The sequence below is a fragment of the Aquarana catesbeiana genome, linkage group LG06 (genome assembly GCF_042186555.1).
Source record: "Aquarana catesbeiana isolate 2022-GZ linkage group LG06, ASM4218655v1, whole genome shotgun sequence".
In the NCBI taxonomy this organism is placed as follows: Eukaryota; Metazoa; Chordata; class Amphibia; order Anura; family Ranidae; genus Aquarana; species Aquarana catesbeiana.
The window spans coordinates 87,990,918-88,011,016 of record NC_133329.1 but is presented as its reverse complement, the minus strand read 5'-3'; the positions used below and the strand labels follow the sequence as shown (position 1 = coordinate 88,011,016).

Genomic DNA, 20,099 nt, shown 5'->3' with positions numbered 1-20,099 from the left:
AGCCATTACACCAGATTCTCTGCAGAGCACTAAGGGAAGTTATATTCCCATTAAACAAGTTTTTTTATTTGCAAGATTTAAAGCAAAACTATAGTGTCATTTCATTGCCAGAGATGAGACGTCAGAAGAGTTGTTAAAGTATTGTAACATATGATTGTCAGAAAATCTGTTTGTGATGCGACCGGTTATTGCTTTCATGCTTATTGATGCAGTTATGTATTTATTATCACATATTGTTAAATACAAACAGAATGTTAATTGGAGCTTAAAGTGGACCTTAATTTAAAGTAGACGTAAACCCAGAAATCTTATATAATCTTTATCATATTAATAAACTTTGAAAAATCATTTTTAATCTTTTTAAATTTGCAGCTTTCATTTAAAAAATACATGGTGACCCCACCATTGTCTGTGCGGTCACCATGTCACATGCATCCCTGCTGGAGACTTTAAGTGGCCATTGCTTAGACATAATCAGCCATTATCACTATTGGGAAGCTGGTCCTGAGCAGTCATTTGCAGCCATTGGTGGAGCAAGTGCATGCAGATAGGAAGTTGCTGAAAGAGACTGCAGGAGCTCAGCAGCACTCATCTGTAAAAATGATAAACAAAAGGTGAAAATGTTCAAACAAATCGCAACTATTTATAATACGCAGTAGTATAGCTAAATAAATGTCATCCAATTAGGGTTTAGATCCATTTAAAAGGCAATATTTTTGGATTTTATGTAAAGTAATGAAGGGTTAGAGTAGGCTTTCTCAACCATTTCTTCCCAGAGGAACTGTTAAACTAGCTGTTGGATCTCATGGGATCCCTGCTTAAGTTGTAGCATGTTTTAGATAAAAGAATAAAAAATGGGTCATACCTAGAGTAATTGATACTCCAGGAGTATCATTTTACAACACCCTTTGCAACAAAATATTTTCTATAACAATCATGAAATTATGAAAAAATAAAAATAACTGTAAGAGCAGAAAAGAAAGGAAGATAGGTAAAATTATTGTGTTATCTTGGTCAGTGGACGGTATCTCGATTAGTGCTAGAGACCGTGCTGGACTGGCTGGATCAGTCACTGGTCATGTGTGAGTGGTTGTGTGGGCAAGTGGGAAGGAGTTCCTCCTGTAGGTTATGCCCAGTCTTACGTGATGGCAATGAAACCCTTTTGGACTGCTTCCTTTTTGGTATGGCCTTATGGTCATTTCCAGATGTAAACTTGGAAAAGTTGAAAGAAAGGAGTGCCTGGTGTCCAAAAGAATGCGGATTTGAATTTCCAAATCCTCATTTGATTTTCAAATCCGCATTCTTTTGGACCCCAGGCACTCCTTTCTTCCAACTTTTCCACGTCTTAGTCATTGGAGAAAGACCCTTTAAATTGGTGGACAGAATAGGTCACCTGTATGCTGGCAGCACAGGGGAACCAAATGCTGTCAGTTAAATTTGATATTAAAGCTTAGGATAAGCATGATGGAAATGCTTGTGCATGCTAATGCAGCATTAGCACTCTATGTAGCTGGAGGCCACAGTACTGGGCCCACACCGGAAGGATAACATATTTTCACCTGCCAGTGATACTTGTCCCAGTACTGACCACAAAGTAAGTTTTGATGGAAATGGCATTAAACACTGATTTTCCTCCACCAGTTCTTAAACACACATTACACTTTATGCCCTGTACACACGGTCGGATTTTCCGACGGAAAATGTGTGATAGGACCTTGTTTTTAGAAATTCCGACCGTGTGTGGGCTCCATCACACATTTTCCATCGGAATTTCCGACACACAAAGTTTGAGAGCAGGCTATAAAATTTTCCGACAACAAAATCCGTTGTCGGAAATTCCGATCGTGTGTACACAAATCCGGCCCACAAAGTGCCACGCATGCTCAGAATAAATTAAGAGACGAAAGCTATTGGCTACTGCCCCGTTTATAGTCCCGACGCACGTGTTTTACGTCACCATGTTTAGAACGATCAGATTTTCAGACAACTTTGTGTGACCGTGTGTATGCAAGACAAGTTTGAGCCAACATCCGTCAGAAAAAATCCATGGATTTTGTTGTCGGAATGTCCGATCAATGTCCGATCGTGTGTACGGGGCATAACCAACCCCAAGGCATGGAGGGAAGCTGCTGTATACTTTTGGAGGCCTTGCACATCCATTGTCCAGGCCCTGTCCATAGGAGGGTTCTTCTACAAAGTGGGCCCTAACTTAGGGTCCCTTCTGCATAGAACGGTAGACCAAACAGGCACTAATCAACCTTTCCTACAGTCCCAGTCCATAGGAGGGTTCTGCTACGGAGTAGGCCCTAAATTAAGGTCCCTGCTGCATAAATGGATAGATCATACAGCCACTAATCCACTTCTCTGACAGAACCTCTGTCACTGGTTTCCATGCCTCCTCTCCTGAATTGGCTGCTTCTGCTTCCTCTCACTTGTTACTCTATATTACCCATAAGCATAGCTCCCAACAGTCCTTGATTTCGAGGGACTGTCACTGATTTAGAATAATGTCCCTCTGTCCCTCTTTCCTCCTCATTGGTCCCTCATTTTGGTCTGATCTATATAGTTGTATATAAAATGCACTTTTTATCTTTCAAAACGTGTTTCCCAGAGCTAAACCTTTCATCCAATTTTTAAAATGTTGCATTTGTAAATGTCAAAAACCAGTATAAAGGAATAATAGTGGTAAAAAAAGTACTTCTGGGTTTAACTAATCATTTTTTTTTACATATTTTCCTTTCCTTTAAGGGGTGCAACAGGGGGTGTGTTCTATGCCTATGTAGTTTTGCTAATAGGTGTCTCTCATTCCCTTCTCAAAAAGTTGGGAGGTATGCATAAGGTTAACATGAAGGTTTACACTTCATTCCCTGTTCCCATTCAATGTAGGAACACACTCTCTGTTCACAGTTTATCAGTACATCATTGCTCAATGTACATTCTAAGGAACTCTGTGAGCAGGCAGACAAGTTAATTATATTGCAGAAGAGACATTGCATGTCTCTTCTGCAATTAAGAGCCTGTCTGCTCACAATTTTTTAAATGGAGAATTTAGTTCCATTTTAAGAACCCTCATGCCTCATGCATGCAGTTGGCTGGAGTTATGCAAATATCAAAATGCCTAGATGGTGGATGACAGTCTGGAAGAGTGGGCATTCCTAAACAGGTGCATTTGCATGTAGAGGTAATGCCCACATGTGATACTGAGCTTTTTTGATTGGAAGAACTGAAATCCAATGAATGAAAGGGGTGGGTCAAGGACAGTAAGGTTGGGAAGGATTATTTTTCTATTCTTGGACACGGTGTAATGCTTGACAAATCCACTGTGAGCAAAAAAAGTGAACTGTGAAATCACAGAACAAGGGTACAGTAATGAACCAACCTCCAAAGAGGAAGGGTCTCCTCCCATGATACCCCCAGGGCACAAGGCCCCTGACAATTGCAAGAAACTCGTGTTCGTCTAGGCCAAATCCAGGCATACCTTGCTCCTTAGAGACCTGCCGAAGCCGGTCTGCCAAGTACTTGGTGAGGGCTAATCCAAAGAGAGACCACCAATGGAAAGAGGAAAAGGACCCAAGGGCCACAGATCCTATCCCTAACGTTAGAGTAGGCCCTGAAAAACCTGCACCCTCTGTCCCTGTGAGTAAAAGAAAAAAAAAACACACGCACATGCAGTGCTAATGCTCTTAATAAATACATGCAATAAAATAATAAAAAATGACAAGCAAGCAATAAGTGATGTGACCAAGTGCCTGTGAATCTCAGTGAGGTCTCAAATCCATGGTGTTATTCTACTGGGATGCCAACCCCAGGGGAAGATCATCGGGAGCTCTTTGGGAAAGGAGAAGATGATGCTAGACTTTCTCCAGTCAGGAAAGGCAGGTTCCATCTGACTTGCTGCAACTTCTAATGCATGTTGTGAGAAGCTCACAGTGTGCAGTGAAATCAGAGTAAGCAATTCTGTACAGGAGCCTGCACAACTATGCAAGACTGAAGGGAAGGCTCAAGTTCAGTTTTAACAACTGAAATAAAAGTACACCCCGTTCCTTCTGTTCTTCAAAACTACTGGTGCACTTTACCCAGTGTCTGCCCATCACGCAGCGCTAACCTTATGATGTGCTCTTGCTGCTTTTAATTGGAATGACTGTGCTAAACCTCACGGTGTTATCTAATGCTAATGCGCTCCTTAAAAAAAATCCCCGGCAATTTCCCTGCATGCCTCTCTGATAAAAAGAAAATCTCATAAACAGATAGTTTACATTCATATATGTTGATATATGGAAATTAATAGTGTTCCTCAAAGAAGAATTTTTAGAGACGAGGAGAGATTTAGCGGGTCCCCGCTCCAAGTTTTTCGTGCTTTGTACGCCCACAGTGCATTTTAAACGAACCTGCCCTCAATCAAAACTCCAACAAGGTGATCTGTGTGATTGTGTCTGATTGAGGAATGCGGCGGCAAGGCCGTAACGGGAATGTCACCGTAAGAAGTTTCAGCAAAGTTGTGAGGTAAAATGTTGTGCATTCGAGAAGGGTTCTTGTTGCTTTAGGCAAATTTCAATCAATATTATCATGAGCATGAGGTAAAATGACTTATTAATGAACCCATGAGGTAAACAGCGGTGTTTTGGAGGTTAAATAGTGGTATGGTGCGCTGGTAAGGGAACATTTTCTTTAAATTCTTTTTCGACATGGATGAGGCGGCCATTTTGTGGGCACAGACCTGAGGCTGAGGCTGAGGCAAAGTGAGGTGACCACCTCATGAGGTACTTAGGCTGAACTGTCCATACCAGACACTCCGCTCTCACTGCAGTTCAGTAACATTGCTCTGTATACACATGGCAGCGTTACTAAGCTGGTTGCTAGGATGCTTGTGGCTGGGCCACATAGTGTTATTGGTTGGCACAACAGCTTGCATTCTAGCAATCAATGACACACAGCCGCACAGTCTTTGGTTGCTAAGATGCTGGTGGCTGGGCCGCACAGCGCCATTGGTTATTATGGTCCAGAAGCTTGCATTTTAGAAACCAGTTACACACAGCTACAGTCTTTGGTTGCTAGGACACTGGTAGTTGGGCCAAAGTGTCATTGGTTGCTGTGCCAGCAGTGTCCTGGATGGTAGTAGCAACTTTGGGGGAGCAGGGTAAGGCAAATATCAAAAACAGTGACAATCAACCTAGAGACGCTTCTGACACCAACAGTATAATTTTTCAAAAAAACTCTACCTGTCATTTAAGCACAACTCCATTTTTTTTATCTGGCCCTCTCCTCCCTTCCTCTCCCCCTGCATCTACCTTCCACATTTGTATTAAGGATTCCATGATTCATGCATACATATTATTCTGGTGGTCTTCTGGCCAGTTACATGACATTCTTTTGTGTTCTACTCTTCTTCTTGTGGCAGTGGTGGGTGATCATCGATATTGCAGAAAGAAACTCTGAAGTTGCTTGACTCTTATTAGCAGTGATTGTCAATCTTATTGAGACCGGGGCCTGATAAACTGTGGGGGCTGAGGGCTCTCAGGGGATGTAGGAGCACTGTGGGAGGTTGAGGGGCAAGGTGGGCCACTGTGGGAGGTTTGGTGGCACTATGGGAGCTGAAGGCAATGTCGGAGGTTAGGGAGTCTGCAGCTGGCTGGAGGCCCAGGGGGAGGAAGTGGTTAAGAATCACTTCTCTATAGTTTTGTACTGTGTCGTCTAACGTGGAGATGCACGTCAAGTGGAAGGGCCTGTTATAGGAGATGCTCTGAGGCTACTGGCTTGTTACAGCAGATGGACAGAGAATGCAGACTTGTTACAGGTGATGGTCAGAGATTGCAGGCATGTAACAGGCGATGGTCAGAGACTGCAGACATACTACAGGTGATGGTCAGAGACTGCAGACTTACTACAGGAGATGATCAGAGACTACGGTCATGTTACAGGAAATGATCAAAGACTAAGGTCATGTTGCAGGACATGGTCAGAGACTGCAGACATACTACAGAAGATGGTCAGAGACTGCATACATACTACAGGAGATGATCAGAGACTGCATACATACTACATGAGATGATCAGAGACTAAGGTCGTGTTACAGGAGATAATCAGAGACTAAGGTTGACTAAGGTTGTGTTACAGGAGATGATCAAAGACTGAGGTCATGTTACAGGACATAGTCAAAAACTGCAGACATACTACAGGAGATGGTCAGAGGCTAAGGCCATGTTACATTAGATGGTCAGAGACTGAGATCATGTTACAGGAGATGGTCAGAGACTAAAGGCATGTAACAGGAGATGATCAGAGACTGCAGACAAACTACAGGAGATGGTCAGAAACTGCTAACATACTACAGGAGATGATCAGAGACCAAGGTCATGTTACAGGAGATGGCCAGAGACTGCAGGCATGCTATTGTAGATAATCAGAGACTGCAGACATGCTTCAGTAGATGGTCAGAGACTAAGGCCATGTTACATGAGATAGTCAGAGAATAAGTGCATGTTACAAGATATGGTCAGAGACAGCAGGTATACTGTACTTCAGTAGATGTTCATAGAATGCAGGAATACTGTCCGTACTACTGGTCCTTGATTGCAGCATGTTACAAGAGATGATTAGATACTGCATTCTTATTGTAGGAGATGGTCAGAAAATGCATTCTTATTATAGGAGATGGTCAGAGACAGGGCATGTTAAAGAATATGGTCAGGGGTGGCAGGAATGCTACAGGAGATGGAGAGCATATAACAGGAGAAGGTCAGAGACTGCAGATGTGCTACTGGAGTGGTTGGAGACTGTGGACATGCTGCAGGGGACAGTCAGAGACTTGTTACAAGAGACTCATAGAAATCATTGCTATCACAACCATTTTACAAATCAATGCTTCCATGATTGTGTTTATCGGCAGTACTATGTGTGTTGCCTTGTCATTCATTTGGATTATGTAGAGTGGCCGCCAATGCACCTGTACTACAACGCACTGCAATGCACACAGCCTGAGTTGCCAAAAATGGTACAAGTTCATTTTTAGGCCTGTGTTAAGGTGCACTGCCAGCCCATAAAAGTAAAAGAGCCCTAAAAGTAGGTGTTCTGCTCAGCAAGACTCTGCTGCGAGCAACACCAAAGTGAACTGAGACATGTGTGCACCTCAAGCCACCAGTCAATGTAAACCGCTCCAAAGGCAACTATTGTATCATTCAAAGTCATTCAGAGGAAGAGCAGCATAAATGCAGCCATATTTTTCTCCAGGCAGGTCGGCGGCCAATATATTTTCTGGTATTTATGCCTTACTGCCTGCCCGTATCGGATTGTCAATAAAAAACGTTTTGCTAAAACCAACAGCGGTTTACATTGCGTGAAAACAGAGAGATTACACGGGGAGCCGCGCTGCCCTCCTCTCCCCTCCCTAAATCTCCAGGCACAATCCAATTTATATCGCTCCCCATCTTTCTTCCAAATGACTTTCCTGTCACTTTGAAGGCAGGTAGAAAGTTACTTTGCCGAATGCCGTATGATTATTAAACGCGGGAATCAAACCGGGGAAAAAAAAGGAGAGAGAAGGGAAGAAAAGAGGTTATCAGGAGCTTCAAATTAAAGCCTTATCGACTCAGCAAAGAGACGCCTTTAATTAAAAGACAGACTAAGCAGATTGGCGCGTTTCAGCGGATTTAATTGCCGAAGTGTTGGCTTTGTCTTGTGCGTATTTTTATTTATTTTTTGCTATTATTTACGCTGTAAATGGGTAACATTTTTGCTATTGGGAAACATGAACAATAAACCGTATTATCTAATGGGATTATTTATCATGAAGTATAGTCATGATAAAGATAATCCACAGAATTCTGTATCCAGAAACAGGGGCCCCATAGTAAAACTATTTAAACGAAACCCCGGGAAAACAGCTAAATACATAGATAACATAGAGAGCTTTTTTACACGCCAATGGATTTGTATTGCTGTCCATCAAGCCCTGAGATTTACTCAGCTCTGCCACACAGCACAAACCTGGTGTCATGGGTCAAAAAGAGCGCCAAATGTAAAACACTTTAGGAGTCCAAAGTCTTTATTGTTCAAATGGTTAGCACAAGCAGGGCAAAAGACAGCCAACTTTTTCCGAGGGTCATACATTCCCTCATTATCGTGCTGGGTGAAATGGCAGAATGGCGCTGACAGTTGTTAATAGCTTCTTCTGACTGCAGATTAGCGTTTGCTTTGGTGTACTTTTGAGTCAATTTGACATTTGCTCAAGTGCCTGGCTCATGGTTGAAGTGCCCTATCAAATTCAGCATGTGGTGTTGGATGTACATATCTAAGTGACACCATGTCTGCTTGTGGGTGGGCAGTCGGAAAGGCGTAGAAAGGGGGGGGGGTAAAAACGCAGATCAACCACCTGTTTTCTGCCACCTGGCCACCCCTGTGAAAGGAACCTTATAGTGTATCTAATGCCAAAACAATATTTTGTATAGGGTGGTGAGGGGTTTGAGAGGGTTGAGAGCACCAGACTAAAAAACTGAAAGTCCAAAATCATTTTTTGTGTTCAGTGTTCATTCACAAATAGACAATATGAAAAAGCACCCAAAGCATTTTGGGGGTCTGGGGAGCCAAACTCCACAGTGTAATTCATTGTTATGGTGCAGGTGGACTGCTGCACTATAACAACCAAAGAGACTGTGCAGTCTGGCTGCCTGCGTCCTAGCAACCAATGAGATATCAGAGGGGGTAAAACATTTGAACTGGGTGGGAGCCCTCTAGCTGACACACCTCCTCCCCTAGGAGCCTTCTCTGAACAGCGGGCGTTGGCAACTGAGCTCAAGGTTAGTAACTTTCACAAATTGGGCTTTCTTTAGGGGAGGAGCAGAGAAACAATGACCAAAGAAAGTATTGTCAGGGATACATAGAGCAGGCATCCAGCAGAAAGGGTGACCAAATCTGTGTAGCTGCACTTAGGAAGCTTAAATCAGACTATATATAATTTAAATAAAATGTATAATTAGTGTAAAAAAAACCATTCAAACACCAATAAACAGAATACACAGCAAACGTGAGGATATAAGTGAACCGTAACCAGGTGAAAAAAAATATCTAACTAGCAAACTAAGTGACAGAAAACCTAACTAACTAACTATAATACAATATATACATACAAAAGGGGAGCATGGATCGACAGGGTAAAACCACAGATGCAAGGAACAGTTAGGAAGTGGGAACCAGGAATGGGATCAGGAACAAGGGGAGCAGATACACATGCAGGGTACAGGATACAGGTAAAAGGCAGGAGAAGGAGCAGGCTCAAGATCAGATAGGATTTAGGATCAGGATTAGTCAGCAAGCATGTATCTGGCTAGCAGGCAAACAATGAAGCAAGAGGGAATTGTAGAGGAGGAACTAAATACTCTCCCAGCAACCAGCATCAGGCGAAGACTAATTGCTGGGATCTGCTGGCTGCTGGGAGACACCTGCTGGTGAACACCAGAACTACAACCTTCTGGTTCGGAAACCACAGTGCCACAAGCAGGTGATAGAGTTCCTGACAGGTACAGTATCTTCTTCACATTTCAGTATCATTTTATTGGGGAGGCTAATACAGGTATTTAGAAATGAATGTGTGGACTGGTATTACATTTTTTAATGTTTATGAGAGCTCTTTTTTTATATTTGTGGCTGCTTGATAATGATATACAAGATCTATTGATACAATATACATTTACCTTTAGATTGTAAGCTCCATGAGCAGGGCCATCCTATTCCTTCTGTATTGAATGGTGTTGTAATTGTACTGTCCCCCTTTATATTGTAAAGCTCTGCACAATCTGTTGTCGCTATATAAATCCTGAATAATAATAATAATAATAATATTAATAATAATAATTTACCCATTGAGATTGGCTTTGATGATGATAGGTGGCCTACAAACTGTTTTTGGCATATTAGAGCCAGTCATTTTTATAACGTTAGACCACATATAGTTTTTTTGCATATTCAGGGCTGTTGATAAGGCAGTTCAGCTGGTCCTGTTGTACTGGGCCCAGGCCTCATCAGCTAAACAGGGGGGCCCAGGGCAACTTTATTATTCATTTCTGCCTAAATGAATAAATGGATTTTACTAGACCACACCCCAGCTTCTACTTGCTTACCAAGGTTAAAATTACATTTCCCTGGGCCCCATAAGGTTAACAGAGGGGCCCGAGAGGTGGGACTTTTTTCATTTTCAGGGGGGGTGTAGGTAGGAGGATAAAGTCAGTGCCCCTGTTTCGCTGCACCCCAGGGGGACGGGTGGGGTATAGGTTTGGTGGGGCCCATCGGGAAGGCTGTACGGGGCCCCATGATTTCTAACAGCGGCCCTGTGCATATCTAGTATGGTATTATCCCCCAAGGGGGTTATATTGTTTTGTTTTTGTGTTTGCTTTTGTTTCTCTATGAGCAATAAGTGGCTTTCATTTTGTTCTCTAAGTGGTTTTTTACATACATGCATATAGAGATGAATATGAGTCCCTAGTTGTAAACCTTTTTGAATTAAAGGTGAACTTGAGCTAAGACGCCATATCTCACGCAGGCAGCGGTGTTGGATATAGCGCCCGTCCGTGGAGCCGAGCCATGTACTGTCCGCCCACCGTGCAGACCAAAGTGTATACATAGCAGCGCTGAAGGACTGAACCTCAGCCAAGCCGCTGGGCACCTAATTAGCTTCTTCACACTCCGGCAAACTTCACTCCTTCATAGAGGACGTGTCGCACTTTGAAAAGAGCGAGCTGATCCGACCGCCAGGAAGCTCCTCTCTCTCCCTCCATGTGCCAGACAGTGAGAAACAGAAACAGGCTGAGTTATGCAAAGTGTATGCTTCATTACTGGCTCAATTCTACGGCGACAGCAACATTATACTCTTCACATTAGTCTGTGGACAGCGAGATTTAAACTGCGCTCCATCGCCGGCCATCAAGGTCAGAAATAATACATTTAGCTAAGCCAGCTGGTGATGGGATATAACTCACTAATTATCCTATTTCTGACTTCCAGTGCCTTAAAGCTGAACTCTTGGCAGATATTAAAACACAAACAAATGTGTTCATCAAAACAATAATTCAATATATTGGTAAATGGAACTGGTTCAGTACATGAATTTATCTGCATCAGCCACGTGTAATCACTGTACAGTGAGGGAGGGGCAAATGTAAGAGCCAATCAGGTGTGCTGTATGCACATGTGCTGATAGGGAACATGCTGACTGGTGGAGAGAGCAAAGAAAGGAATGGATTGGTTTTTTACTGTCCAATCACAGGCTGGGGACTTTATTTCTACCTTCATTGGCCTTTATTATGTCCCTTTATTTGTTCATCTTTATACTTATTTTATATAGTCCAATTTGTTTACTGACCTTCATTTTATTTATACCTTCATTGTATACCACCCTGTATTTTGTCTATACCTCTATTTTACATAGGCCTCCATTTTTGTTTCCACCTCCTTTTAACACTGACCTCTATTTTATGCCCACTCTTTATTTAACACAATTCCATCTCTGTTTTACCCTTGCCTCCGTTGTATTTAAACCTCCAGTTTACACTGACCTCCATCTTCACTCTACATCCTTTCTACTCTAGCCTCCAGTTTATGTCCACCTCCATTTTACACAGCTTCCTTTTTTTATATCTACCTCTATTTTACTCTGGTCTCTGTTGTATCTGTACTTCCATTTTACACTGACCTCCCTGTTAGCCCTACCTCTGTTTTACACTGGCCTCCATTTTATCTCCATTTAACATGACCTCCATTTTAACCCTATTCCCCCTTTACATTGGCCTCTATTTTACCTCCACCCCCATTTTATCTGCTTAATTTTATCTCCATCTCTGTTTTACCCTTGCCTCCTTTGTATTTGAGCCTATAATTTACACTGACCCCTGTCTTTGCTCCACCTCCTTTCTACATTAGTCTATATTTTATCTCTACCTCCATTTTACTCTGGTCTCTGCCGTACCTCCATTTTATACTGACCTCCATTTTATCCTTATCTCCATGTTACACTGGCCTTTTTTTATCCACACCTCCATTTTGCACTGGTTTTTGTTTCATCTTTGCCTCCTTTTAACACTAGCCTCCACTTTATCTCCACCTCTGTTTTATCCTCGCGTCCCTTGTACCTGAGCCTCTAATTTACAATGAACTCCATCTTAGCTCTACCTCTATTTTATACTGACCTCCATTTTATCCTTATCTCCATGTTACACTGTCCTTTATTTTATCCACACCTCCATTTTACACTGGTTTCTATTTTATCTTCACCTCCATTTAACACTGGCCTCCATTTTATCTCCACCTCTGTTTTACCCTTGCCTCCCTTGTATCTGAGTCTCAAGTTTACACTGACTCCCATCCTCACTCCACATCCTTTCTACACTGACCTCCATTTTATCCACACCTCCATTTTACTCTGGTCTCTGTTGTATCTCTATCTCCATTTTACACTGTCTTAGTTCTACCTCTGTTTTAAACTGACCTCCATTTTACACTTGCCTCCATATCATTCCACCTCCCTCATCATTTCCTCTGCCAGTCCCCTGTATTAGTGAGGTTTGGTTGCTGTATATCTGATGCTTTGTTTTCTGATGTCCTTCCAGCCGGAGGAGCTGACCAATGCCCTGGAGATCAGCAACATTGTCTTCACCAGCATGTTCGCCCTGGAGATGCTCCTCAAGCTTCTGGCCTTTGGTATGTTCGGCTACATCAAGAATCCGTATAACATCTTTGACGGCATCATCGTTGTCATCAGGTGACTACTATACTTTGTATCATGCTGTGAAGTACGAACTTGTTTGAGTCGAGACTGGTCACTTATGTATTACTGTTGTGACTTTACTATAAAACAGGCTTGTGTGATAAGGCCGAACAATGGGCCTGATTCTGCTAGAATCCATAGCACATAAGGCATGCTAAAGTAGCCCTCGCATGAGAGACAACTTTGGCACTCCTTTAGAACTGTTACAACTGAAGGAAACTGGGTCAATGACTACTTTCAAAGATCAACAATCCATAAAATTGCTGACCTGGCTGCTATACTGCTGCCTTCAGAACTTTCTGAGTCACTCACAACTATGCATATGAGGAACACCAAGATCCCAGAAAGTATTTAAGCCAGAGAAAGCCAGCCAGTTAGCGTTTTCCAAAAGTAGTTCATAGTTGGCAACATCCGTATTTCTGTCAGTATAGGTTTGCTTTAAATGTGCCGCCCACCTGAAAATGACGTTTCAGTGACATGGGGAACCAAGTGGCTGGAATGACCTCCTGGATTTCTTTAGCTGCCCACCAGGGATCCCAGCTCGGGTTCCTGCCCCATTGTATAAAACAGGGGGTTTCGGGACTTTAGATGAGGCACATGTTGCCATGCATCTCCAGCCCTATATCTAGTACATAGAGAGGGGTTTTGGGACATTAGATGAGACACATGTTGCCATGCATCTCCAGCCCTATATCTAGTACATAGAGAGGGGTTTTGGGACTTTAGATGAGACACATGTTGCCATGCATCTCCAGCCCTGTATCTAGTACATAGAGAGGGGTTTTGGGACTTTAGATGAGACACATGTTGCCATGCATCTCCAGCCCTATATCTAGTACATAGAGAGGGGTTTTGGGACTTTAGATGAGACACATGTTGCCATGCATCTCCAGCCCTATATCTGGTACATAGAGAGGGGGTTTGGGACTTTGAGTAAGGTCCCAAAACCCCTCTCTATGTACCTGCCCCATTGTATAAGACAAACAAATCCAGCAGGGGAGCAGGATCACTTTGTGATGACTGCAGTAGGTGGTCAGAGGTTACTTAAAGTGTATATAAACTCCACCATGAACTTCTTATCTGTAAAATATACCATTCAAAGTGTGTTTATACAGTATCTTTAGGATAAGTGCGAAAACAAAATAGCTATTGATCCTGCCAGAAATCTTGTGATCTGATAATGTCCTGTGTTTTCTGTCTGCCCTGCACTGTTATCATTTCCAATCTCACATTGGGGTTGATTTACTAAAGGAAACTAGACTGAGCACTTTCGAAAGTGCAGTTGCACTCTGCAAGTGCAGTTGATCCAAGGCATTGTAAATAAGGTAAAGCTTTACTTTACAAATTATACCCAATCACATGCAAGGAAAATTAAAAAAAACTGCATTTTTGCTTGCACATGATTGGATGATGGAAATCAGCAGATCTGTTCCGCATTTACTAATTCCGGAGCAACTGCATTTGCGGAATGCAACTGCACTTTCAAAAGTGCACAGTCTGTTTGCCTTTAGAAAATCAACCCCATTGAATCAGGTACATTTTATCCAGCCAGCTCTGGGGGTCTACAGAACACCCCCCACCTATGGTATGGAGATGTTCAGTAGCTCTATCCTAGAGTGATAAGGCTGAATCATTGGATACAGTGTGGTAAGTGAATGTTGTCACCCTGGAACAGGAAGCGTGGTACTGGCAGGATCACCATGGGAAAAAAGAGCCTAAAAAACAAACAAAAAACAAAACAAAAAAAAAAATGAATGCAGCAGCCACATCTAAAAAGTGGCAATCTGATATCTGTTACATTTTTGTTCTTCCTAGAACAGGAAGCATACTAGGTCTACAGAACATTCCTTTTCTCCTCATCTCCATAACATAGGGCATACCTCCCAACATTTTGAGATGGGAATGAGGGACACCTACTTGAAAATGTATGTAGGCAGAGAACATGCCCCCGTCACACCCCCTTAAAGGAGAATTAACCCCCCCAAAAAAAGGTTAATTAAATCCACAAGTGCTTTTTTTACCACTACTATTCCTTTATATTGGCATTTAAAATGTACAAATGCAGCAATTTAGAAATTGGATGAAAGGTTTAGCACTGGGAAACACTTTTTGAAAGATAAAAAGTGCATTTTGTATACAACTATATAGATCAGACCAAAATGAGGGACAAATGAGGAGGAATGAGGGACAGAGGGACATTGCTCCAAATCAGGGACAGTCCCTCAAAATCAGGGACAGTTGGGAGCTATGACATAGGGGAGAGATGTTTTGTAGTCCTCAGAGGTAGCTTGGAAAAATGTAACCACGCGTTTCAACTCACAAGATTTTTGGGAAGGATCGACAGTTTTTTTTTTTTGCATACATACACAGGGCTTTTTTTCTCAAACAATAGGTGCTGGAACTCAACCACAACCCCCCAAAACCTCTCCCCCCACACACACACCCCAAATCACATCAAATAGAGGGTGTGGTCATATTTCACAAACAGTAGAAGGGTCTTAAAGGGGCATTAAATATCAGGATTGCATTACATACAGAGTGCAGAGTTCAGGGGGGTTACATACAGAGTGCAGAGTTCAGGGGGGTTACACACAGAGTGCAAAGCTGTCACTTGTAATCACAGAAACCAGACTTCTGTGTTTACAAGTGATTGTGGTGAGCAGGCACCAAAGGGTCTGGGCCAGAGGTGGTAGAACTGAGTTCCACCAAGTTCCCCCTGAAAAAAAGCCCTGTACATTCATATAAAAGCATCAGCATTGACCTACCGGATTGCCAACACCGAGCATGCTCACTTAGCTTCTCAAATTGCTTCCCAAGATACATCACCCAATACAAGTGCAAGGTTCAAAAACCTTGTTTCAGCGCTATAGCTCAAGTAATAAAACTGTATATATATAATACTAAACTAATAACAGCAATAGTATGTACCTAAACAACTAGATCAGTTTAACATGCCTTCCACAGGCCTGGTCTTGGTGCCCCCCGGTGTACAGTGACAGCAGACACAAATGACACAATTTAATATTATTATGTCTGATTCATGAAGCTAATGGAGAGAATCAGGCCAGGCGGCCTCGGCTGACGATGACTGATATTTTCTTAAGCGGCCTCCGTGTTCTGGGTTCTGCCGCGCTGCCCCTTCAGCCCCTAACTAGATTGACTCTCAAGGAAACCGAAAACGCAAAGTCAATACTCATTTTCTGCGCCTGAACCAGATGGCTATTCACAGATTATTTCATTAAGTAGAACTTTGAAAGAAATTGGCTTGCGAAATTGATTTACTTGTTGTAAGTTAAGACAGAATTCAGGGAGTTCCGCAGAGAAGAGAAATTGTCTTTGGCTTTGGGGGAATCGATGTGTCTTTCTTAGAGGCGCTGTCAGCGAGGTGGCCGTGCGTGACCGAAGATGTGAGGTCAGGGAGAGGGGGATCTACATGGCGGCTCACCTTCGGGGTTTCCCCACTCCTCCTGATGAGAGAAAATAAATGAAAGAAACGAAGATGTGGAGGCTGCCATTGTCGGACTCTCCTTCTTCTAGTGCTGTTGTGCCTGTTCCTTGCACATTTAAAAAAAAGGGAAGAGTTAGAACCCCTTTTAGCTTTTATTTTTAATGTGAGCCTACACCAACAGAAGGTTTTGAAATTACAAATTTGGTTTGGAATTTCTTCTGTTGGTTTAAGCTCTATGTGATGATCTGGTTTCATGTGAGCCGCCTAACCAGAGCCAGTGAGGTCTTCAAATGACTGAATATATGGATAAATTAGTTGGACAGTTTCCAGAAACAGACAAATTACTCACAATCCCTGGTAATTAGTAAAAAGTCTTCCAATGACTGTCCTTGTTCCCTTTATTACTGAGTATTAATGACATTTAAGTCCCAGTGCCTTTTGAGGGTATTCCTTTAAAGTTTTTTTATTGTGGGTAGAACATTAGTTAGCATATCTGCCTTGCAGCACCGGGGTCCTTGGTTTGAATCTCAACCAGAACATTACCTGCATGGAGTTTGCACATAGCTCCCAACTGTCCCTGATTTAGAGGGACTGTCCCTGATTTCGAGGGACTGTCCCTAATTTCGAGCAATGTCCCTCTGTCCCTCATTCCTCCTCATTTCTCCCTCATTTTGGTCCGATCTATATAGATGTATATAAAACATACTTTTTATCTATCAAAAAGTGTTTTCCAGCGCTAAACTTTTCATCTGATTTCTAAATTGCTGCTTTTGTAAATTCCAAAAGCCAATATAAAGGAATAGTACTTGTGGGTTTAAGCATTCTTGATTTTTTTTATACAATTCTCCTTTAAGAGGGCGTGGCAAGGGGTGTGTCCTTTGCCTGCATGCTTTTGCAGATAGGTGTCCCTCATTCCCATCTCAAAAAGTTGGGAGGTATGTTTGCATGTTCTACCTGTGCTTGTGTGGGTTTCCTCTGGGTACTCCAGTTTCCTCCCACACTCCAAAGACATGCTGGGAGGTTAATTGGCTCCTGTCTAAATTGGCCCTAGTAATGTGAGATAGAGACCTTAGATTGTAAGGTCTTTGAGGACAGAGGTTTGTAGGCAGGTGCAGTCTATATTCCCCATTGCAGCTGGCACTCGATCGCAGCAGCAATGCAGGTGGGGGAGGAAGTCGAGAAGAACTTGGATCCTCTATAATTTCCTCGGTCACAGGGAGGTGGCTATCCGATTAGATGCTGGGGCCCCATGTGACTTTGGTGGCAATCTTGGGTCAGGCAGAGTCTATTTAAGACTCCGGCTCCCGGGCTGGTAGCTCTTTTTGCAAGTGGCTAGCATAGGGAAATGATCCCCGTCTGTCAGGGATAGTGCTAGAGATAGGGAAAGGTCCCGTAGGAGTAGGGACAGTTCAGGAACTACGTATACCTTCCGGGAAGCCTCTCCATTTAGGTGTGGACCGGCCAGGCCGTATTCCACACCTCATGGCAGATGCTGTCGGCATCCTCCATTCTTCATCTCGTGAGTCCACTGCTATCTCAGTTGTAAGTGGCTCAGGTGGAGTGTGCTTCCTCAGTGGGCCTGTTGTACTTGCTGAACTTTTCTACAATATACTGTTACTGACAAATTCGGACTCTGTGTGTTTTCTGCCAGCCGCACAGCACTGCACTTATCAAACAGGCTAATGTAAGCAACTATGTAAAGCCCTATGTAAGTTGATGGAACTCTAGAAATACTTGCAATAAATATAGATAAAGCATAGAAGTGCCTTTCCACGTAAAAAAATGGCAAACTAAGATTTTATTTGCATTTAGTAAGGGAAAGCCGACACGTTTCGGGGGTTGTGAAGGTCCCCCTTCTTCAGGGATGCACCAAACTATAGTGAAAACAAAACCTTCAATATGGTCATTTTTAGTTACCCTTTCTTCTGATACCACTATCCCGTGCAGATTTCTTATTCAGCCACAAAGAAAGGAGACCTTTGCAACCCTCAAAACTTGTTGGATTTCCCTTGACAATTGCAAATAAAATCTTATTTTGGATTTTTATAAGAAGAATGGTGCTTTTAGGCTTTATCATGTATTCATGCTTTTCTTAGGACCATCAACAGAGCTGCCAGTCCACTTCAACTTAAAAACCACATGGCTATATACAAAAAAATGAAGCAAAGAATTCCCCAATGAACATGTTCTGTGCTCATAATTATTTCAGTCGATGATGACTCCATGCACCTGTACAAAAAGGAATATAGATACAGGGCTGGATTTATAAAGGGGCAAAAGTGCCAATTGCCCCAGGTCCCCTGACAGAAGGGGCCCTCCCTCTATACAAAAATTATATAAAACAATATTTAAGAACATATATAAAATAATAAAAACTAAATAATATAAAATGTATAATAAAAGAACTTACTTTCTTTTATTAAATGTATCTTGGGAAGTAATATTTTGCTGGCCATCATCTGTAAAACTCCGGACTGGTATATTGCAACCTTTTTCTAAAATGAATTTTTGGCAACTCAAGCCAACCACACATAGAGCACTATGAATGGGTTGGTCTGGACATGTGTGACCTCAGAATGACATTGTCTCATGCATTTTAAAAACGTGTGACTGTCATTGAGAATGTAAACCAACTCTGTGTATAAGGTGCCCCTTGAACCTGAAGGCTCTGTATAGATAAACTATACAGTTGTGATACACCTTCATTTTAGCATGTTTGTTCATGTTCAGATATACTGTTTGTGTATTGTGTGTAATGTGGTGGTTTTTAATTCCCCTGATTACAATCCGATGTTGTACAAACTGTGTTGCGTTTTTGTAAACTATGAATGTGTCTGTGAAGGTTCTCATTTATCCAGGTCATGGTATAGCTAGTGGGTGGTCACATGCAACTGGACTTGTTCTGTAATGTTGAAGACATTTCGTAGATTATGCAAGCCACTTCTTCAGTTCTAATGATCATCAGGAACACACCCCAGTATTTAGATCCACACAGGTAGGCACAGGAGCCTTAATCCAAACTCATGGAATGTGTCAAGGCAGATGTTAAGCGTTAGTAGACAGGGGTGTAAAGGTTGTGAAACCACCCTGTTCTAGTTACATAATCCCATCCTTGGTGTCCACCTCAAAGATTTGAAAATAATTCAAACCTTCAGCCATGTGAATAGAAGGATTAGCACCTATGAAGGCTTTCTGACACTAAGGATGGGGCCATGTAACTAGAACAGGGTGATTCCAAAACTTTGACACCATCCTGTTTTTGAAAGTCAACATCTGCCCCGAAATATTCCATGGTGCTTGTGTGTCTGTGCTACCTGTATGGATATAAATGTTGAGGTATGTCCCTAACTCATTAGAACTGAGGAATTGGCTTGGCTGAGCTACAAAATGTCTTCAGCATCACAGAACAAGTCTAGTTAAAGGCTGGCTACAACCTACTACAAGTAATACTATATGAATACATTTGTGAATGTTGTCTATATTGCTTTAACAGAAACCACATATTTGGTTTGTATCGGAACACCAGCCAAAACATTTGTTATTTTTTTGGGCAGATTGGAGAAGGGTTAGAACCTTTTGTTACTGTCTGTGTCCCCACTTCCTGTCCTGATTACTGAACAGGAAGTTTCTGTAAAAGGAGAGAAAATGTAACTGTCCATTTGCCTCCTGTCTCCCTGGCCCCATGTTGTCAGACACGGAGTGAGAAGGAATCTCCTCATTTGGGACACAGACAGCAATTAAAGCCTGTTCCATTCCTGGCCGAAACTCTACTATAAAGTTAACCTGTGCTTTACCCTTGTAGAACAAAGCAACGGGTTCACTTGAATGCCTGGTCCTGCAGCTCCTTATATTTACCTCCCTTTTGTATCAGTTTGCCAGGGGGAGCAAAGTGATATACCT

The 20,099-nt window shown here is 42.4% G+C and overlaps 1 protein-coding gene across 3 annotated transcripts in view; it reads left to right on the top strand.

The window, feature by feature from the left end:
* Window positions 1-20,099, top strand: part of CACNA1H (calcium voltage-gated channel subunit alpha1 H) — a 730,623-nt gene that overhangs the window by 557,086 nt on the left and 153,438 nt on the right. For all 3 annotated transcript variants that reach the window (XM_073636413.1, XM_073636414.1, XM_073636411.1), the window contains exon 11: window positions 12,594-12,745. In XM_073636413.1, coding sequence (XP_073492514.1) covers window positions 12,594-12,745 — 152 coding nt within the window. The remainder of the gene's footprint in view (window positions 1-12,593; window positions 12,746-20,099) is intronic.